The sequence below is a fragment of the Thunnus albacares genome, chromosome 19 (genome assembly GCF_914725855.1).
Source record: "Thunnus albacares chromosome 19, fThuAlb1.1, whole genome shotgun sequence".
Classification (NCBI taxonomy): domain Eukaryota; kingdom Metazoa; phylum Chordata; class Actinopteri; order Scombriformes; family Scombridae; genus Thunnus; species Thunnus albacares.
Window position 1 is genome coordinate 5,571,440 of NC_058124.1, and position 19,748 is coordinate 5,591,187.

Here is a 19,748-nt window from a genome sequence, read left to right on the forward strand (position 1 = left end):
TGAAATTAAAAATATATCATATATATATATATATATATATATATATATATATATATATATATGAATGATATATTTTTAATTTCAGTGTATATATATATGTTTTGTACCATAAAATATCATCCTCTCCATCGTTATTATTTATATTTCTGATCAAATGAAGTGCAGTGCAGAACTTTTACATATAAATGAACGTCTGTGACATTCAAGCCCTTGCCAAACAAGTTCACACTGTGCTGATTAAGCATATTACCGCCAGGTAAATCTCTCTGTATTTCACAGTATACTGGAGTTTTCAATCTGTTGCTGGTGGCGACATTCCTGCGCTGGCTGGATGAATGCATACTGCACATGCTACCAGAGACTTCCTCCAGCCAAGAGGCTAACTTCTGGTTAGCTCTCTGCTATCTTGAATGGGGATAAAATAATTCAGTCATGCAGCTCTTCTAGATTTTCCAAATGTTATCGGACCGAATGGATCAAATTCCAATGGTGAAATGAGTCATTTCGCGATGCTTGTGTGACACTCAGAACAATTTATCCACCGTTTTATAGCAGCAACAGTAGCAACGGAGTAGGCTGTGGCGGAGCCTATGATGTAAGCAGGTGTTGACAGTGTTTTTGTAATTACTCTCACAGCCAGAAGGGGGAGACAAAAGTCCTGCACCCCAGCTTTAAGAAGAGTATATGTATATACCTTATTAGCATGGATATAAGACTACCCTGATTATAAGACAACCCCCCCTTTTTCATGACTCATTTTTGGAAAAAGACTTACAACTTGGATGAACTTACTCTTATTTGAGTTGCTGTTAGTTATGGTCATGCTGAGTTTCACTCCTCACCACGGGCGGAGCTGCCCTTCCACACACACGCAGAGCTCCGCGGAGCAGAGGAGAGACAGTGAAGTAGTCGAGTTGACGACAACACTCATTATGTTACTGTTACTCAATTGTTTGCCTACTTTTGAGCCACTTTGTTCAAGACAATCACTGTGTCTCTCCATCTTTCAGGCCCCCTGGCACTGTAAGCTAGTTGTGTGAGATGATGGCTCGCTTCAGTCAGGAGGGGAGTGCTCGTTTTACAGATTTTTAGCACCATCTGTTGTTGTGAATGTATATTGACATTTAAAAGTCTAGACCCCAAATCTAAGACAACCTCACTTTTTTCAGACGTATATAAACCCCATCTTATGTTCGGACCAATACAGTACATTAAGAAGACCTGAGGTTTGTACTCTGCAACTCTAACTTTGACAGGAATGTAGCCTTACCCGGTACACCTGGTGCGCCTGGGCTTCCTTTGACTCCTACACCGTCCTCTCCTTTGTCTCCCTTATCTCCCTTTTCTCCCACATCACCTGCAGAACAGAGCGATAGACAGAGAGGAGACACAAATTAATGGTGAGATGAAATGCAGAGGCATACTGTTTTCACAGTTATGGAGATGTAATTAGGAAACTTAATGACTCTGCTCTGATTCAGCCTTGTTTGGTGAATCATTGATTGTATAATGTTATGCATGGGTGGATCTCTTCCATCCACAGAGCGCTCTACACAACTTCTTTCAGTGTGCTGTAACTGTGTGAAGACAAAAGCTTGCTGCCAGCCTTGTTTTCTTTAAAGGCTTCATTTAATTGCTTGCCACTGTATGCTTTCTGGATGCTCTCCAGGAAAATAAAGGAAAGGCAAAAAGCTATCGCAGCAGCACAGCTTATCTGTCATGGTGCTGGTGAAATACACACTGCACAATATTTGCAAACCACTTAAGGGTTTTCTAAAAACTGCTGAAGCCAGCAGCTTTGGTTATATCAGGACTGGCATTGTTGCAGCTCAGTATTAAGCAGTGGAGGATAGATATAAAACACGTGACTGACCTTTCTTGCCTGGTGCACCTGGAAGTCCAAAGAAGCCTGGATGGCCTTTGAGACCCATTGGCCCTGGAGCTCCTGCTGCTCCTGCTGCTCCAGGTGGTCCAGCGGGGCCAGGAGGTCCTGCCGGTCCAGCGATACCAGGGGCACCAATGGCTGCTGGCCTCTTCAGAAACTCTTTCATAAACTCTGCTAGTTGTTCTAGACAAGCAAAGAGCAAATCTTCTTAAAACTGAAAAGCAGTTACAGTATTTATCCACAATAACATGTTATCATCATATGGAAAAGATGTGGTCAAAGTGAAGAAATTGTACCTTCAACAACGACTGAGCACATTTCCCGAAGCTTCTCATCACTCACTTTTGGGCCCTGTGAGTTAATGAACGCACATTAAAACTTCAAAAATAACTGCTCATTGTATCAGATATGACCAGTTTCTTACAGTTGCAGCTATTGTATATATCATCTATTAGCAGAATACACAAACTGAGATATGGTGGCTTAATACTGAAAGATATAAAGAAATCTCAGAAAATGTCAGAAATGTACTTCGATTGACAGTAAGTAAATATTCTGCACAACTTTCATGAGCAAAGAATCATCAAATGAATTTGGTACTTGAAGGCCACTACTGACTACTATGTCTAATAGTACATATATCAGCAATACCAACACTTACAGGTAGACCTCTGGGGCCTGGTGCTCCAGGAAGGCCTGGTTCTCCCTCCAGCCCTCGAACTCCCATTGGACCAGCCAAACCCTCATGGCCTGGCAGGCCTGGTCTGCCATCAGCTCCTGTTGATCCTCTCTGGCCCTTCTCTCCATGCTTAAGGTGAAAAAAATCAATCATTACCAGACTACTATGTCCATGTGTGATTTCTAGTTTGTTAGTTCGTAGGTGTTATATGCAATTCATGGGAATGTGTATCGTTGTAAATCCTTACTGCAAAGTTACTTCCTTCAGTGTTTCTTCTGGAAGTGTGGGGTAATGTAATGTAATGTAAACCACTCCAAATATGTGGTGATTTTGTGGAAGCATTTCAATGTAAAATATCCTGTAGCAAGAGTTTTGAAACAGAATAATACCTCTCCTTTCATTCCAGAAACACCAGGAGGGCCCTGAAAGACACAAAGATTTGTTTGACTTCTTTCAAAATCACTGATAAATGTAAAAAAGAACAGCAAGTATATTTCAAAAATAGTTAACTGTGGTTATCAGAGCAAAACTCTGAAACACATACCTGGTCTCCCTTGACCCCGGGATCTCCTGCAAAACCTGTGTCCCCCTGGTCAGAAAAATAACATGTTGAGTATCCATATGGTCTGTATATAGATGTAAATGTAGATTAGAATGGTTCTCACCATGCTTCCTTTTGGTCCCACTGGTCCCATAGGTCCCTAAACACGTGAAAAAATGTTATATTCACTGCACCTGGACATTCTCATGATATAATCCATGTTTACAAGTAACATTGATAAAATGAGATTTGTCTAACCTGGTCACCTTTGTGTCCAGTATGACCTTTTATTCCTTTAGCACCAGTGTCACCTTTATCTCCTTTGTCACCCTGTAAATACAACATAAATTCCATAGTTTTGATATTTTTTCAAACCTTGTTATTATTTCCATAATTGCTGTAGATTTCTTTGTAGAGCATTTTGGGTAACACTCTAATATTTTTATGATTAAATATTAATATATCTTTATAATAAAAATGTCTCACTTGGATGCCTGCTGGACCTGCAGGCCCCACTGGCCCTTGTTTTCCTGTTTCACCCTGGAAATTGATTATAGATACAGGTTATACATGGTAACACTGATGTACCTTAAACCTCTTTGAGCACAGAATTCAATAGAAAAACACAAACTGAAACCTTAAAATCACCCACACACACAAATGGAAATGTGAACTCACTGTTGCTCCTTTATCTCCTGGTTTGCCATCTTCTCCAGCTGATCCAGGCTCACCCTGTACCAAAACAGATGAGGACATGACTCATGCATCACATTAACTGGCAAACAGACAATTAGACTGTGACAGGAGATTTGATGGGAGAGGGAGGGGTATCTCACTGTTTTTCCAGGAAGTCCAACTGGCCCGATGGGTCCCTCGGCACCAACATCACCCTAAATCCACAAGAGCGATTGTGTTTCTAAATGATTATTTCTATTAGCTTCATTGCCTCGCAAACAGTGAGTTCTAGTAGTGCAGCAATAACATTTTGGATTTACTATGTGGACATGCTTCATTAAATAGAAGATGATTCCAATTACCTTTGCACCAGGGGGTCCAACTACTCCCTGCTTGCCTGGAAGCCCCTGGAAACAACAACAAATCATATAAAAGGAAATTAATGTATTACTCCTCCATGGTACACACTTCAATCCTGGAAAGTTTATGTGCGCTGTAAAAAAATTATACTTAATAGAAGGTATAACACAAATCTCTGTGTAATGGGTTTGTTTATCATTTCTGTTTCTTATCAGTTCTGATTTGTTTCGTTTAACAACAGATATGAACACACCAATATAGATCTGATCATCATATGATGATGTATATCATATATCCAGATTACCACCAAAATCAAATCAACTGATCCTCAGGTCAAAGGATGATTGCTACATTTCATCTAATTCATTATTTCCTAATATATAATAGTAGCAAAAACAGACATGTGTTCATATTCTGACATATACATAACCACCCTTCAATTTCATTAGTAGAGGTTATCAAATAATGCATTTTTCTGCTGAAATGATTCACTCAGTTCTCAGTGTGTAGTTAAGAGTACAGTTGACATTTGATCTAGAAATTTTCTATCCTGGAAATAAAAGAGGAGACTGTGGTTTTTTTGAGGATATCATGCTGAAATGGTATAAAATATATTGTTTTACTGTGCTGCTTCTAGTGTCAGGTTTACTATTCAAATCATACTTGTAGCCTCTCACCTCATACCTCTATAGGCAAAGGTAGATGTTCTCTTGACCTTAGATTTACTTTCTTTGACTGTAATGTTCTATTTATCTGATCTGCTATTATATGAAGCTTCAGAGATGAGCTTATCCTCCATTCATTTCCCTGGCTTTGACTTACTTTACTGTCATAAGTCATAATTAGCAATATAACATGTAATTGATTGATTGATTGACTTGCAACAGACTGTTATTGTCAAACAAGCACATATAATCAAAATTAAATTGGACTTACTGGAATGCCGACAATCCCCCTGATACCACCAGCTCCAGGAGTACCAGCCTCTCCCTGTTGGGTAGATTCAAATTTTATGCAAGTATAATCATGAATAGGATGTGAACAATATATATTAGTATTTTATTGACTTCAGCTAAACATTAGATAATTGCTGTCTTGTGGGCCACTGCTTGCCTGACAGCTTCCTTTTTAATTTGTGGATATTTTCTTTCACTTTTTAAAAAAAATGTCATTAAAATGTTGGTAAATTAAAGCACTACAGTAACTTTTGAAAGAAGAAATAACACAATCTTCCTCTAACAAATGAAAAGGTGAATTCATAAGAAATCGTATCAGTTTAGTATACTGATTGGCTGATACAACCTGTCTTGGTCTGGTATGACCACTAGCTTATAATTGCTAACAAACACTGCGTAGCTGACATTACTTAGTCAGTCACCTAGCTGACAAGTCATTGAAACAGCTTTTAGTTTAATGTACCATAATGGTCTAAACATTGTATTACTGGCTTTACATCCTATTAAATAAAAAATCTTGGGGACTTGGTTTAATACTGAAACCAAATATTAGCTCGGACGTCACCTTGGCGCCATCAGCTCCAGGAAGCCCATCCAAGCCATCTTTGCCAGGCTCTCCCTGTAAAGTCGCACCACACAGTTATAACACAAACAGAATAACCAGTGCTGTGCTGAAAACTGAAGCTGTAGAAAAGTTCAGAATTACAGAAAATCAACAAATCCAATCAATTCCATTAGCATACTTACAACATCTCCTTTTTCGCCTGCAGGACCCCGCTCTCCTTGAGGTCCCACTGCTCCCTAATCAACATCAAACCATTGATTTTTAATGGAAATAGTCTTTCAAAATATATTTTGCAATACATTTCAGTGGAATATCAATAATAGTGGAACTCACTTCGTCACCCTTAGGCCCCTCCAAACCCTGACGTCCACGGATTCCCTCCACACCCTCAGAGAAGAAATACATTTACATGCATTTACATTTCATCCTGTTGCTCTTAGAATAAATAAGAGTAAAAACAGAATAAAAAGATATAGAGCTGATAAAACTAAGAGTGCTTACAGGAGCTCCAGGTGGGCCGGTTGGTCCGGGGTTGCCATTGAAACCAGGAGGACCCTAAAAACAGAGAACAGGTTTAATATGTATGTTAAAAAAATGTAGAAGTCACATCATCACCTTTAGGCTCTGCCTGCTTACAAAATGTAGACAGACTTTGGTTGAACTTACTCTGTCTCCCTTCTCTCCTGCAGCTCCTGGGAATCCAATGGGCCCTCTTTGCCCCTAAATAAGACAAAAGACACATATCACATATTCTCAGAAAGATACACAGCACTGTCAACCCAAACTGTGACTGTGGAATATGTTTCCTTACATCATCTCCCATGCGACCTGGTGGACCCTGAGCACCTTGTGGTCCAGCCTCTCCCTGTGGAAAAACAAAGACAACAAATTAATTAGGATGCAAGAACAGATATAATTATATTAAATTGTTGATAGGCTGCAATCAAATAATTTATGCACAAATTGTTCTTCTCTCTGGTATCAATCTCTTTTCAGACACATGACAAAGGAACCTGACTTTGTCAAGTCTTAAAGGTAAGAAACTGTTGCTGAAAGGATATGCCTTTTTGTAGACAAGATATTTTTCTATTTTCACTCTTGTACATACCTTCTCTCCAGGCTCTCCATCTTTTCCATTCTCACCAGCCGCCCCTGTGTGTCCCTGAGGGCAACAATCATATGTATCAACATTTTCTTTTTAATTTATTAATACATTTATTTGATTTAATTTTATTAGAGCCACAGGTCCATCTTGTATATTAATTGTAAAGTGAAAAACCTGAATGTAAGTAAATAAGTAAGTAAGTCATTTTATTTATATAGAACCTTTCAAGAGCAGAGACATCACAAAGTGCTTCACAGAGGAGGTAAAGCAAAAACATACACACAGACATAAAACACAATAAAAAAGAATAAATAGAAAATAGAAAAAATACACAAAGGCAAGTCTGAACAAATGGGTCTTGAGCTGCTTTTTAAAGGTGTCCACAGAACTTAAATCCAATGGGAGAGAGTTACAAAGTTTAGACCTTAGAGACCTGCTGGTGACATAGGACTGCAGTAGATCTCTAATGTAGGCAGGTGCCTGACCATGCAGACCTCTGTAGGTGATCACAAGAACTTTGAATTGGATTCTGAATTTGATGAGGAGCCAGTGAAGAGCAATCAGTATCAGTGTCACATGAGACCTTTCGGAGGACCTGGTCAAGAGTTTAGCAGCAGCATTTTTGGACCACTTGAAAATGATCCAGGCATGTTTTGCTGAGGCAGGTGAAAAGGGAGTTAAAATAGTCAAAATGGGATGATATAAAAGCATGAATTAACATTTCCATCTCTGCTTGAGACACAATGGGCCCGAGCTTTGCAATGTTTCTCAGCTGGAAAAAACAAGAGCGAATCAGACACTTGACATTTTGGTCCAGAATCAGAGCCTGGTCCATAGTGACACCTAGATTTCTTATTGATGATTTAACCTATGATGTAAGAGACCCAAGACCATCCTTTATCTTAGAGACAACACTAGGAGGGGCAGAAATAAGGATTTCAGTTTTTTTCTGCATTTATCTGTAAGAAATTATCTGCTATCCAGTCTTTTATAGTGTTTAGGCAGTTATATAAAACTGACAATTTGGCTATGTTTTAAGTCTTAAATGAGACATATAATTGAATATCATCTGCGTAGCACCGATAGGAGACACTTTATTATCTGTCCAAGGGGAAGCATATACAAGGCAAATAGAATAGGACCAAAGACTGAACCTTGGGGCACACCACAATACAGAGTTTCAGATAAGGAGGCCAAGCTGCCAACAGATACTGCAAACAAGCAAAGATATCGATGTACAGTGTAATGTATGTATGTATGTATGAGTTTCCTATCCTAAAGAAGCAGATGTAACATTACTAAAAAAATATTTTTTGGTTAGATTTCTGACCTCCTGAGTAGCTAGTAGTTTCCATTCCTCTCATATGTAGGTAATGTTTGCCATGTTTCATCTTAGTTTAGTGTAAAATCTTAGCATTAGGTTGTTAGCATGCTAACATTTGCTTATTGGCACTGAACTCAAAAAAGTTACTGCAATTCATCCTGAAGGGGACACGAATATCTGTAGGCTACTAAATTTCATAACAATCCATCCAGTAATTGTTGAGACATTTCACTATGAACCAAAAATGTAAACCTCTTGGTGCTGGAGGAAATGCCAGGGAATCGCAAATGTCTGTAGGATTCTTCCTCTGAGAAACACATACCTGTCAAAATATTTCAGTCTGGACCAAAGTTGTGGATGGAGAGCATTGCCATTGCTAAAAATCTATTTGCAAAGAATATTTTGTTTGCTTTTTAAAATTATTTTATTTGCTTAAATGTTTAGTCAGATATAGGTTTGCCTCGTGCAATAAAAGACAGTGCTAAGTGGCTATTCAGGAATTACTTTGTTGTTGTGTTCAGAGATGCTCCAACATCTAAAGTAACGGCTAAAAAAAAGCAAACATTTAAATGTAGGATGCTACCAAATTCACATTATCTCTTTCATGATGTCCATATTGCTTAGTGCTTATCTAGGTTTGTTTTGCTGTTAATGCACTTTATGAGTACAATGCCGATAGTCATCACAGTTGCCAAGTCTGCTTACTATAAGTGACTTTGGGCTTGTTTTCCTGTAAAGTCACTTACAAATGTTGGTCGTTGTGGTTTGTGTTATTTGGACTTGTTTTCTAAAGTGTAGGTGCTTATTTGGCCTGTATGTCCAACATTAAATAAAGTTTGAGCTCCATCTAAGTTGTCAAATATGCTGCCTGCTGTCAAAACCACGTGTGCACTAATTGACATTAAAATTCTTGGCGGTGCCCTAGTGGTTCACCAATTAGTGTGAGTACCACGTAATGTTAGACTTTGTCCTTAGCGCAGTGGCCCGGCTTTGATGCCAACCTAGACCCCTTGCTGCATGTCATCCCCTCTCTCTATATCCCATCCTTCCTGTCTCTTTCCACTATACCTGCCTTATGAAGCAAAAATGTGGTGCTACTATACTCTTTTTATTAGCGCCATACTAGGATACTAAGAGAGGAAGCTTATTTTATTTATTAATTAATTTATGAATTACATACTAAATATTTGTTGGTAAACGCCAGTAAATAGTTGGTGCCAGGATGTTTTGCTAGCCTGCAAAACACTCACACCAGAGCAGCGTCAGCCGATAAAGCATGTTTTTTGCGTTTTTTAATTTGGCATTAAATAAGCAGCTTTGTGTGTCTGACTGTGGATGGTGGAGCTGTTAAATGGATTTGTGGAGTTTGTTGGTTGTAGTGGTGGCTGTTAGCGGTTAGCTCCGCTCGTTAGCATGCAGGCAGAGGGTGCAGCCGCTGGACTTCACTTGGTACCACTCAGATCTGGACTGTCTGGAGAAAGTTTATGGTTTGTTTGCTGTTTGACAGACAAGTATCATTTATCAGTGAGTGTATTGAGCTGTAGGTAAGCAGTCTGAACTCAGCAGTGTTTTCTCTGATGGAGCTAAAAGTCCAGTTTTCATGTGGTTTGTGGTCCCGGTGTTAATTACTGACATTGTGAGAGGACATGAGTTTTAACCTCCAGACTAACAGATGTTGCAGATTTAGAAAGAATTCAGGCTGAAATTAAGTTATTTTTCTGCCTCTAAACAGTGAGATCAATAAGTCAGAGGCTACAGTGAACCAGGGTACAAATAGTCAAGTGAAGTCAGGTCAAGTCAGTTTTATTTATATAGCGCCAAATCACAACAGAAGTTATCTCAGGGCACTCATCACATAGAGCAGGTCTAGACCGTACTCTTTAATTTACAGACACCCAACATTCCCCCATGAGCAAGCACTTGGTGACAAAGGAAAAACTCCCCTTTAATAGGAAGAAACCTCAAGCAGAACCAGGCTCTAGGTAGGCAGCCATCTGCCTTCACCAGTTGAAATAATTTGTCTAGTTGTCTCAGATTAGTTTTGAGCTTTTCAAATGATGATCGGTGAGTGTGTAATCGTAAATCATCTTTTAAACCTGTGAAAAACTCTTGTTTGCAAGTTTGTAAATGTGCTGAAAATATTTGTAGTTATAAAAACAAAAATGTCTAAATGATATTTTGTGCACAAATTATATCACCAAGTTTCACTGCTCACTGCTCGTGCTTTTGAGAACACTGAATAATTGATTGACAGAAAATTATTTTGATTATCATAATCGTTCAAGTTATTGTTCAAACAAAAGTGCTTAAAGCTTGCAGATTCTAGTTTCTCCATGTTAAGGTTTTGATGCTTTTTTCTGTTTTATATCATAAACAGATTATTTTTGGGTTTTGCACTGTTGGTCAGACAAAACAAGACATTCAAACATGTCACCTTGGACTCTTAGAAAAGTGAGATAGACGTTTTTAGCTGATTTCTGTCACCTTACGGACTGAGCAACTAATAATTTAATTGAAAATATAATCCATATCTGATTAAAGCTGTGACAAAAGATTATCATCATTGAATAAGATGACAATTAATCATTTGGTCTGTAAAATGTCAGAAAACTGTCCAAGGTGGCTTTTTCAACCTGCTTGTTTTGTCCAACTGACAGAAAACCAAAAATATATAATTTAAGATGATTTAACACAACAGAAAGCAGCAAATTCTCAGATTTGGGAACCCAAATCTATCATAAATGATTTATATGGCTAAGTGTGTGGGGTTGGGATAACCCTAAGTGTGTGTGGTGTGTGTGTGTGGTTGTGGGGGGGGGGGGGGGGGGGGGGGGGGGGGGGGTCTGCACTCTGTATATTTTCCAGCTTTTTTGTCCTTTGCCAATCATATGTCTGAGAACTGCAATACACATGAAAATAATGCAACTTTGCGATGTATATAAAGGTTCAGTGTGATGGATTGAGCATCTGGATTTATAGATGTTGGTTAAAACATGCAAAACTACTCCTTTGGTTCTTTGAATAGCTCTCAACCCTTACGGAATGAAATTTGGGTGAATATAAATGGAGATTTTTACAGTCCCATTATAATATAAAAGGTGTAAACAGCTTTTCCACCCTAACAAGAAAATGGTCATATTGGTAAATACAGAACATCCGTCATTAACCTCCCTCACCTTCACTCCTGGTGGCCCAGGCATCCCCCGAGGCCCAGCAGGGCAGGCAGCAGGACACTACAAACACACACAGTGAGACAGACAGGATGGAAATGAGACATGGGACAGACACAGCAGACAGCCAGATCCTCAACAAGCACAGCTGCTGCAGAGTATCTTAACTTTAATGATTCAGTTTGATGAGAAATTCACTGTCACCAATCCAAATACCATGCATCCAGGAAACATTTGGCAGTGTGAAAGACAAAAACACTCACAGCTTCCCCACTTCCCTCATTGCTGGCACCAGGCGGTCCCTAAAACACAGCAGAGTCACATCTAAAACATCTGCAGGGGTTTAGATGTCTACATAAATCCACCACAGCCGAAATTCCCAAAGAGGTAATGTGTAAAGAGACTGCAGCATGCAACATCGTCATACACTCATGATTTCACATGGAAATATGAGCTTAAGAAGAAATGTATGAGTTAGTATGAGGGTTTTAAGGGTTAGTCCTGTACAGCAGATGTCCAGTATGTGGCTGATATTGGCCAATCAGTGTTGTCAACTTTGACATAATACATATGAATCATTTTGTTTGAGTCTACTTTTTAAATTTTAGATTTGATCATGGCTACATTGGCTTTTAATCAGAATTCATGTAATGAGTCATTCTGATGAGAGATAAATAGTAAGAGAACAATATAAAAAGTAAATACTTGTAATTTGTGGTATTGGTCTAATTCAAATACATGGATATCAGCACAAAATACTGACCACCAGCAGCTGTAATCCCAAATATTGGTATCTGAATAGGCTTAAATAAATAGTAGAGGTCAACAACAATAACAAAAAAGGTTAGGTGTGGCTCTTACTGCTGGCCCTGGTGGACCAGGAGGGCCAGGAAGCCCTGGGGTGCCGGGTCCCCCTCTGGGTCCAGGTTGACCCTACAGGTGCAAGAAATGTTATCATAACATGTGATATCAAACACATAGAAGGAAGAATTTGATATACAGCCAAACACAAAATATTCTTAACAGTTTTATGTTGCTGTAAAAATCATATTTAGAGCTTGTTTGGCAACTTTTTTGAACTGATAACATATGTTAGGTACAGATTCCAGATGTTGATGCTTGCATCCATTTTAACTTGTCACTATGTTTACAACTACTTTAAGTGATGAAAGAACACCTTCCACTTCAGTAAATGTTTGAATACAACAATGTAAAAATACTCTATTACATAAAAACACTAGTATTACAAGTCCTTCATTCAAAATCCTACTTAAATAAAAGTACAGAAGTATTATCAGCAAAATGTTATTAAAGCATCAAAAGTAGAAGTACTCATTATGCAGAATGGGGTTGAAAAGTACAAAGTTCTGCTCCACAAATTTATATTCAATTCTTGAACTTCACTCTAAACTTTTTGTGAAATATCGGCTAATTTTATATAAATAAAACCTTCTGAGTAGTTCAGAAGGAGAATGTAAGTTGGGTGGAACTTTACTTTTACTAGTACAGGTCAATATTTCCTTCTGAAATGTAGTGAAGTAGAAGTATAAAGTAGCATAAAATGAAAATACTCAAGTTAAGCACCAGGGTGTCAAAATTAAGACATACAGTACTTGAGTAAATGTACCTACTTTCTACTACTGACTATTTTCACATTGGTGCATATCAGCATCCATTTAAATTAAAAATGTTTGTTTGCTTTATCCCTTCAGGCTTGTGTTTTAATTAGAACTCTGACCTCAGGCCCAATATTTCCTTCATCTCCTGGGATTCCTGGTTTCCCTGGTGGTCCCTGTCAGAAACAGACACACACCAATTGGTACAGCAGCATGTTCACTGCTAAGGCCATGTATAAGATCATCTGAACAAGGTTTCAGAATAAAAACAGAACACCTAAGCTGTAAATACATACAGGGGGTCCTTGACTTGTTGGGCCCTGTGAAGCGAGAGACAGAACAAGATATCAGTCATTTGTAGATTTTTTTAAAGAATACAGACTACAGTTAGAGACATTATAATCAAACATTGATAAGAAACTTGTCCACTTACAGGTGGACCTTGGAGCCCAGGAAAGCCAGGAAGTCCCTGTATTCATGGGGGGGAAACAAATCAGTAATATTGTCTCTGTTTGTTGAAAGATAAATGAAAAATGAAAAGTTGTAAGTGGTTACTCACTCTCTCTCCCACAGGCCCTCTGGGTCCCATTGAGCCAGGAGAACCCTGCAGACAACAAACACCTAATCAAATCAATGTTGACACCTATTGCCCAAAACTCACCTCACCCTTACACATTCACACTCAATCATACACGCACCTAATTGCCAACCTTCATTGACCATACTCATAAAGTTATCCCTTGGCCCTGAAACATGACAAAAACTGCTCACTGTTATGGATTTAGCTCATATTTTCTATATTTCTCCAATTGGACTCAGGAGAATACACACAAACTCGCACACACACACACACACACACACACACACACACACACACACACACACACACACACACACACACAGACAGTACTGGCAGATATTATAAAGAGTGTGTGTCAGTGTGGGAGGTGAAGTTTCCTACAGCTGGTCCTGGAAGGCCAGGCAGGCCTCTCTGTCCAGGAAGACCGATCTCCCCCTGCTCCCCTTTGCTGCCCTAGGAAACAGACACAACACAAGAATAAAACAGCTTTATCTCCTTCCTGCATCTCCCCACACTGTTGCTAAGATACACAGAGGCAGTGACAGTCAACATTTAATCAATGAAAGGTGGGCCCCTTTCGTTGTTACTCAGATCAACGACAACCCAAGCTCGTGTAAGGCTATGCAGATAACAATTGGGCTGGATGGCAAAAAAAGCTACAATTAATGACAGGCACCAGTAAATATGTCCAGTTAACTCTTAGGTTCAATCAGTAACGACTGCTAAAAAGGTCTTTTTCCAGTCTATATCAGTGCAAATATAATAATAATGATTTTCAAGAAAACTAAAATGAAAGGAATGAAAAGTAAATAAAATATAAGGTACAGTACATTGATCATTTGAGAGGTTACAGAGTGAAATTTAAAAATTGTTTTGCTAAGACATGGACGTGATGCCTTGCGAAAAGACCCACTAGAAGCAAACAAAGCTGGTTGGCAGGTAGCTTGCTTGTTAACAAGTTAGCTCAGGGAATTTTGGTGACTTTGTGCTAAGCAGCACTACATTTTTGTAGCTTCGTAAGAGAGGAATGTATGAAGAGAAATCCCAGAAACTACTATAATGATCCTCCTATCCTCAGACATTTATTGTATCTACTGCAGGTAAAGTAACAGGTTTAGAGTTGGGTTTGGGTTGCTTTGTTTTGTAAAGCTTAGGATTCAGGTATGGTTATTTTCAAATTAATATTTTTAGTATTTCCGGCATGTATATTTTATATTCGCTTTTATTTTGTGATAGTAAACAGTAGAGGCAGATAGGAAATGTGGGGAGTGAGGACAGATGACATGCAACAAAAAGTCCTGGCTGAACTCAAATTGAGGACGTTGCAATTAAACCTAAGGGCCAAAGTATGTTTTATTTATGAAGAAATGTTTCTCCTTCTTTCTCTGATTGTGCCAATCGCATGTGTCCATGCATGTCATGTGTCTCCAGTAGATTTGAAATGCCCAATAGGAAGAGGGAACAAGACAGAGGCTTGGTTTGAGATCACTCCCTCACAGAGGGGTGACCATTCACTACCTTCTTCTTTAGTAAGTAGGAACTGAGATTGCGGAGACTTATAAATCATCATCATTTTTGCATCATCACTGACTATTAAATGCATTGCATTGTGGGATTACTAAGAATGAAGTGTATATGCCATGGACAATACCTTTTTCGATACATTGTAGGAAATTTTGAGGGCCACATTGTATAAATTACATACATTTCAACTCAGAATTTGGACTCTAAAAATGACAGATAGTATATATAGTGCACTATAAAGCAAACAGGGAGTGATATCTGACACTCACAGAATGTAGCCAAAGGGTTGCATAACCGGGCCAGGCTATCAGTCATGGATGTAATGAAACAGGATTTTAGCTTCCAGTGTTCCAAATTTTGGCATTACCATCGGGTTTAGTTGTTTAAAGGCTTAAACACACAGGTATGGACAAGGTTAAAGTGTCAGTTATTAGCAATTATCTTAGCAAATGTCTGAATATCATGAGCCAGTGAGTGCTATACATCTTATTTTCTTAATTTACCCTAAACCCAGGGCAAACATTTCATTGAAATTCTGGCAATGGGGACCCCTAGCAGAAGTAACTTCTGGGTTGACTTACAAAAATATGTCAACAATAGGAAAGATACACATCAGTTTTGAAATTCTTTGAAACTCTGGACGTAAAAAGAATCCTTCCCCTGAGGTATCACATGGCAAACAAACAATTGCAGATAAAGGGAGAATGGATCAACATCCTGCAAAAATATTTTGTTTGTACATCATTTAATACTTACCGGATTGCCTGGGCTGCCAGAAGACCCTGGAAGACCCTGGAGAGATGATGAAACAACAAAGTCAAAGGAAACAAAGATGTAAAGAGCAGAACACTTGCTGTATCTTAAGATACTGTAAACATTTTGTAGAAAGAATTCCTATTAATAAGAAGGAAACATTTACATCTCTTCCATCTCTGCCGTTTTCTCCTGGGGGCCCACGGGGGCCCTCTGGGCCAGGGGCTCCGGGGGGGCCTTGGACTGATTTGTCAGGCTGATAGAGAAGACAGTCAGTCAACAAATGGGACAGATACTAAGGACTCTATAATAAAAACTATGAAGATAGGTTTTCAGAAGAGACTGTAAAATTCTAAAAGTTACACCTTCAAGGATTGGACGTTCTATTTTCTTACATTGTAGTAACACAGAAAATTGGATAAAGGCTTGGACTAAAGAGGTCAACCAAATATAAATGGTACTTACTGCATATATAAATGTAACCTGCATGCTCTTGTAAATGGGGTCTTAAATTCTCATGTACATGTGTCTCAACTGCATGTTTCTAATATATATACAGTATATATTCTATATATCTTTATGATAACTTGATTTACAGTCTGAAGTCACTGCCAATAACATGTGAATTGGTGCAGAAATTTATGAATGTCTATGTAAACAACCTGAAAATACAAACAAAACCACCACCATAAATTAGATATAGAACAAAGCAATGAGGCAATTAGGCACCCGAAGCACTGAAGTAGATTATTGGCTTAAAATCACAAAGCAAAAAGAAGGTAGAGTAGAATTAAATAAATACCTCAGCATTGGCATACATCTGAAGAAGCAAGAAGAAATCAGATAAATGGAGAGTTAGTGAAAGTTGTCACACCACCCTCACTAAAAGTGTCAGCAGAAGCGAACCTGTTCATAATCATAGTAGTGAGTATATCATGCTGTCATTTCAATACAAAGCCCATAGTACCAACACTCCCCATGTACAGAATCACCTCACAGCTCGATGAAGACATGTTAGCCTGAAATCTAATAGAGTGCACCAGGCCAGGAAATATTTCTGTCTACAGTGGGTAGAAACATTAGCATCTTGATTAAAGTGATTGAATAAAAACACTCTCTGGCTAATCCTAATTCATTGCATTGCAGACTTAACACAGAATGTGAAGTGAGACAGCAGAGTGGCATTTTCATTATAGGCTACAAGTATTTCTCTGAGGCAGAAATCTCAGTAATTGTGCGAAAGTGACACTGAATTGAAAGATAGTATCTAATCATAAATGCCATAAACCTTATACAGCCTTAAATTACACAATGTGTGTGTGTGTGTTTTCATTTCAGGATCTCATTTTGCCATATATTCTCTGAAACACAGAATGTCTATGCTGTAGGCATATAGACACATTTCAATAAAACACTTTCTCCCCAGTTTACAATATTGAATGATCCCTATCCACCTTAATGCTGAAAATTCCCATGTTTACAACTTGTGAATGTTGTATGATTGCAGAATTGGTTGTGTGAAGGTTAAAATGCAGTGAATTGACAACAAAGCACTATCTCCATTCCATTAGGGTTTAATTACCTTGATTATGGGTAATGTTGCCTAGCGCAAAGTCTGAATCAGTGCGTTCAGTTTCCCAGTAGTAATTACAACTTGTGTGTTGACATGAATACTAATTAGGATAACTCATATATGGATCCAGTTTCATCAGGAAATCATCATTTTACAGATGCTAGATTTTTTCAAAATGCCATTTCTGACTTTTGACTTTGAAATTGTAACTAAAGAGTAACATTGTGGCCAAACAGCATAAACCTGTGAAAAAGGCAAACAGTAAGAGTGGATAGAGCTAACTTATGAAGCTTGTTAATGAAGCTAACTTATGAAGCCTTTTGCTTTTTTTTTTACTAGATAAAAACGCACACTAAGCTACACTAGTTTGGTTAGCTTGTTAAGCTAGCTACGTATGCCTGCAACTATGACTACTTCCAACTTTGATATAGTCATGGTTGCCTATGTAGCCTACTTAGTAAGCCTGAACGAATGAAAGAAAAAAGTCATTTCCATTTGTAGTTTTTTCTTAGAGTACACTGTTTGGTTTTGCCACATTGTTGTATGTTGCATGGCAGTAAAGACTGGAGAAATAGTTTTTTAATGGTCTTAAACAGCAGCTGGCAGGTGTTACATTGCAGTCCTATCAGCTGATGATCAAACAACAGCAGGTTGTGGCTGCACTAGCAAAAGGTACAGTATAGTATATTAGGTAAAGAAACACATGTAACTTGCTAAATAACTGTATAAAATAACTGAATAACTAAATAACTGGACTTTTAATTCATCTTTGCACAATTTGTAAGTGTGAGTAAAGTTAGTGCAATTCTTTGCAATTTAACCTTGCAAATGGACACTGTTGGAAGGCTACATGTGGTACTTCTGTAGTTGTTTTCTTGCTTCAAAAGTTGTGGCACACACCATTTCTGGCTGAATTTAAATGACATGGTAACCACAAATATCTGGCATTACCCGCACTGTGCAGGTTGTGTTTCTGATCTCAGTTTTAATTTGATCACACCTCTTCTTTGTTATTCAAGTTTGCTGGTTAGCTAACTGAAGTTTGTGTTTTGGCTCCTTATACTGAGGTTTAACACAGCCAATGAGATCATGTCTGCCTGGATCTAAACAGCTCTGCTTCAAAGAAATGTTTGTAGAATTAAAACTCCAATCTGCTGTTTGACAATTAACTGGCAAAATGTTGTGGTTGTGGAACTACAACCTCTGGATGCACTAAAGGAAACTGCTTGGCAGAGTATTTTTTACACTTCTGCAACTCTATCTCAGCATTTCTGCCTTGTTTCCTTTCAGCACACTGGAAGCTCTATCAAACCTGAATAAAACCACAAACCACAGCAGATGCTGAGCAGATCCGAGTCCTTGTTACTGTACCTCGGTGGCAGGCAGCTCATTGCAGCTCTCTCTCTGGGCTCTCTTTGGGTCGCAGTGAATCAACATCCACTGAAGCTCAAACTGAAAAGAAGTGTTAATATTAGTGCATATACAAAATGTGGCATTCATTTTCAGATGTGACATTGAGTAAAAATCTTGACATGCTTCTTCATGGCGCAGTTATTTCTTTGTAGTTTTGAATCAATGCCCTCTATGGGTTGTTGAGCTTGATTTTCCACCAATGCGATTTTCTGCAGGGATTAAGTTTTTTTTTTCACCGGAATCCAGCTGAGCAGCTTTGCTGTGACAGCAGCACTTCAGAATTATAGCAGAGCTCAGCACACATATAAACCTGAGCATGTTTGTTCGCAGAGAGCACTATTTCACTAGTAGTTTGTAAGAAGAGTCAGTGAACAGGATTAAATATAGCAGGCAATTCTGCATCCTCGCTTACCACTACGGAGGAGTCGGGATCAGCATCCAGCCTGCCAATAAGAGTGTCTCCCTCTGTGTTGATGGGGCCTTTGCCCTTGATGGGTTTCTGATCCACGGGTTGGCAGTCCACATACAGAGTGACCTGGTCGCGCTCCACACCGATCATGACCTTGTGCCACTTGGTATTGAAGAGCACAGACAGGCCAGGGAAGGTGACGGTCTGCAGGTTGCCATCGGCACCCATCAGGAAGTACTCCAGAGCCTGCTGGTCACCATTCAGCCTCAGTCCGGCTTGTTTGTAGCCGTCTTCGTCGACTATTTGCCAGATGTTCCACACCTTATTCACTGTGTTCTTGATCATGCGGAAGGTCGCCATGAAGGAGTACTCGTCAGGGAAACCGCGGGGAAAGTTCAGCCTGAGAGGGAAATGGGGTTCAAATCAGCTGAAGTATTGGGGTACCACCTACTACCAACATAATGTTCAAGTTTGTGAAGTTTGAGAGATATTTTAGCATGCTTTTATTGATTGACAATCAAAAGAAAACCTCAAAGACATCTCTCACCCAGCCAGATTATAATTTTCAAAATAAATTTCATGTCAAAGTTAATTCATGATCACAAAATAACCGCTAAGAA

At 38.8% G+C, this 19,748-nt stretch overlaps 1 protein-coding gene across 3 annotated transcripts in view; it reads right to left on the reverse strand.

Moving 5' to 3' along the window:
• LOC122970229 (collagen alpha-1(IX) chain-like) overlaps positions 1–19,748 on the reverse strand; it is a 30,314-nt gene that overhangs the window by 1,546 nt on the left and 9,020 nt on the right. The window contains exons 5-37 of one of the 3 annotated variants that reach the window (XM_044336317.1): positions 19,132–19,528; positions 18,678–18,758; positions 16,536–16,553; positions 15,900–15,989; positions 15,737–15,772; positions 13,838–13,909; positions 13,436–13,480; positions 13,310–13,345; positions 13,173–13,196; positions 12,999–13,052; positions 12,122–12,193; positions 11,524–11,562; positions 11,267–11,323; positions 6,770–6,823; positions 6,473–6,526; positions 6,328–6,381; positions 6,163–6,216; positions 5,995–6,048; positions 5,844–5,897; positions 5,662–5,715; positions 5,077–5,130; positions 4,143–4,187; positions 3,942–3,995; positions 3,784–3,837; positions 3,592–3,645; positions 3,364–3,435; positions 3,230–3,265; positions 3,109–3,153; positions 2,954–2,986; positions 2,547–2,693; positions 2,182–2,236; positions 1,874–2,068; positions 1,271–1,357 (exon numbers count right to left, since the gene is read on the reverse strand). In XM_044336317.1, the coding sequence (XP_044192252.1) occupies positions 1,271–1,357; positions 1,874–2,068; positions 2,182–2,236; positions 2,547–2,693; positions 2,954–2,986; positions 3,109–3,153; positions 3,230–3,265; positions 3,364–3,435; positions 3,592–3,645; positions 3,784–3,837; positions 3,942–3,995; positions 4,143–4,187; positions 5,077–5,130; positions 5,662–5,715; positions 5,844–5,897; positions 5,995–6,048; positions 6,163–6,216; positions 6,328–6,381; positions 6,473–6,526; positions 6,770–6,823; positions 11,267–11,323; positions 11,524–11,562; positions 12,122–12,193; positions 12,999–13,052; positions 13,173–13,196; positions 13,310–13,345; positions 13,436–13,480; positions 13,838–13,909; positions 15,737–15,772; positions 15,900–15,989; positions 16,536–16,553; positions 18,678–18,758; positions 19,132–19,528 (2,330 nt within the window). The remainder of the gene's footprint in view (positions 1–1,270; positions 1,358–1,873; positions 2,069–2,181; positions 2,237–2,546; positions 2,694–2,953; positions 2,987–3,108; positions 3,154–3,229; positions 3,266–3,363; positions 3,436–3,591; positions 3,646–3,783; positions 3,838–3,941; positions 3,996–4,142; positions 4,188–5,076; positions 5,131–5,661; positions 5,716–5,843; positions 5,898–5,994; positions 6,049–6,162; positions 6,217–6,327; positions 6,382–6,472; positions 6,527–6,769; positions 6,824–11,266; positions 11,324–11,523; positions 11,563–12,121; positions 12,194–12,998; positions 13,053–13,172; positions 13,197–13,309; positions 13,346–13,435; positions 13,481–13,837; positions 13,910–15,736; positions 15,773–15,899; positions 15,990–16,535; positions 16,554–18,677; positions 18,759–19,131; positions 19,529–19,748) is intronic. The other 2 variants (XM_044336318.1, XM_044336319.1) reach the window with 2 other exon arrangements.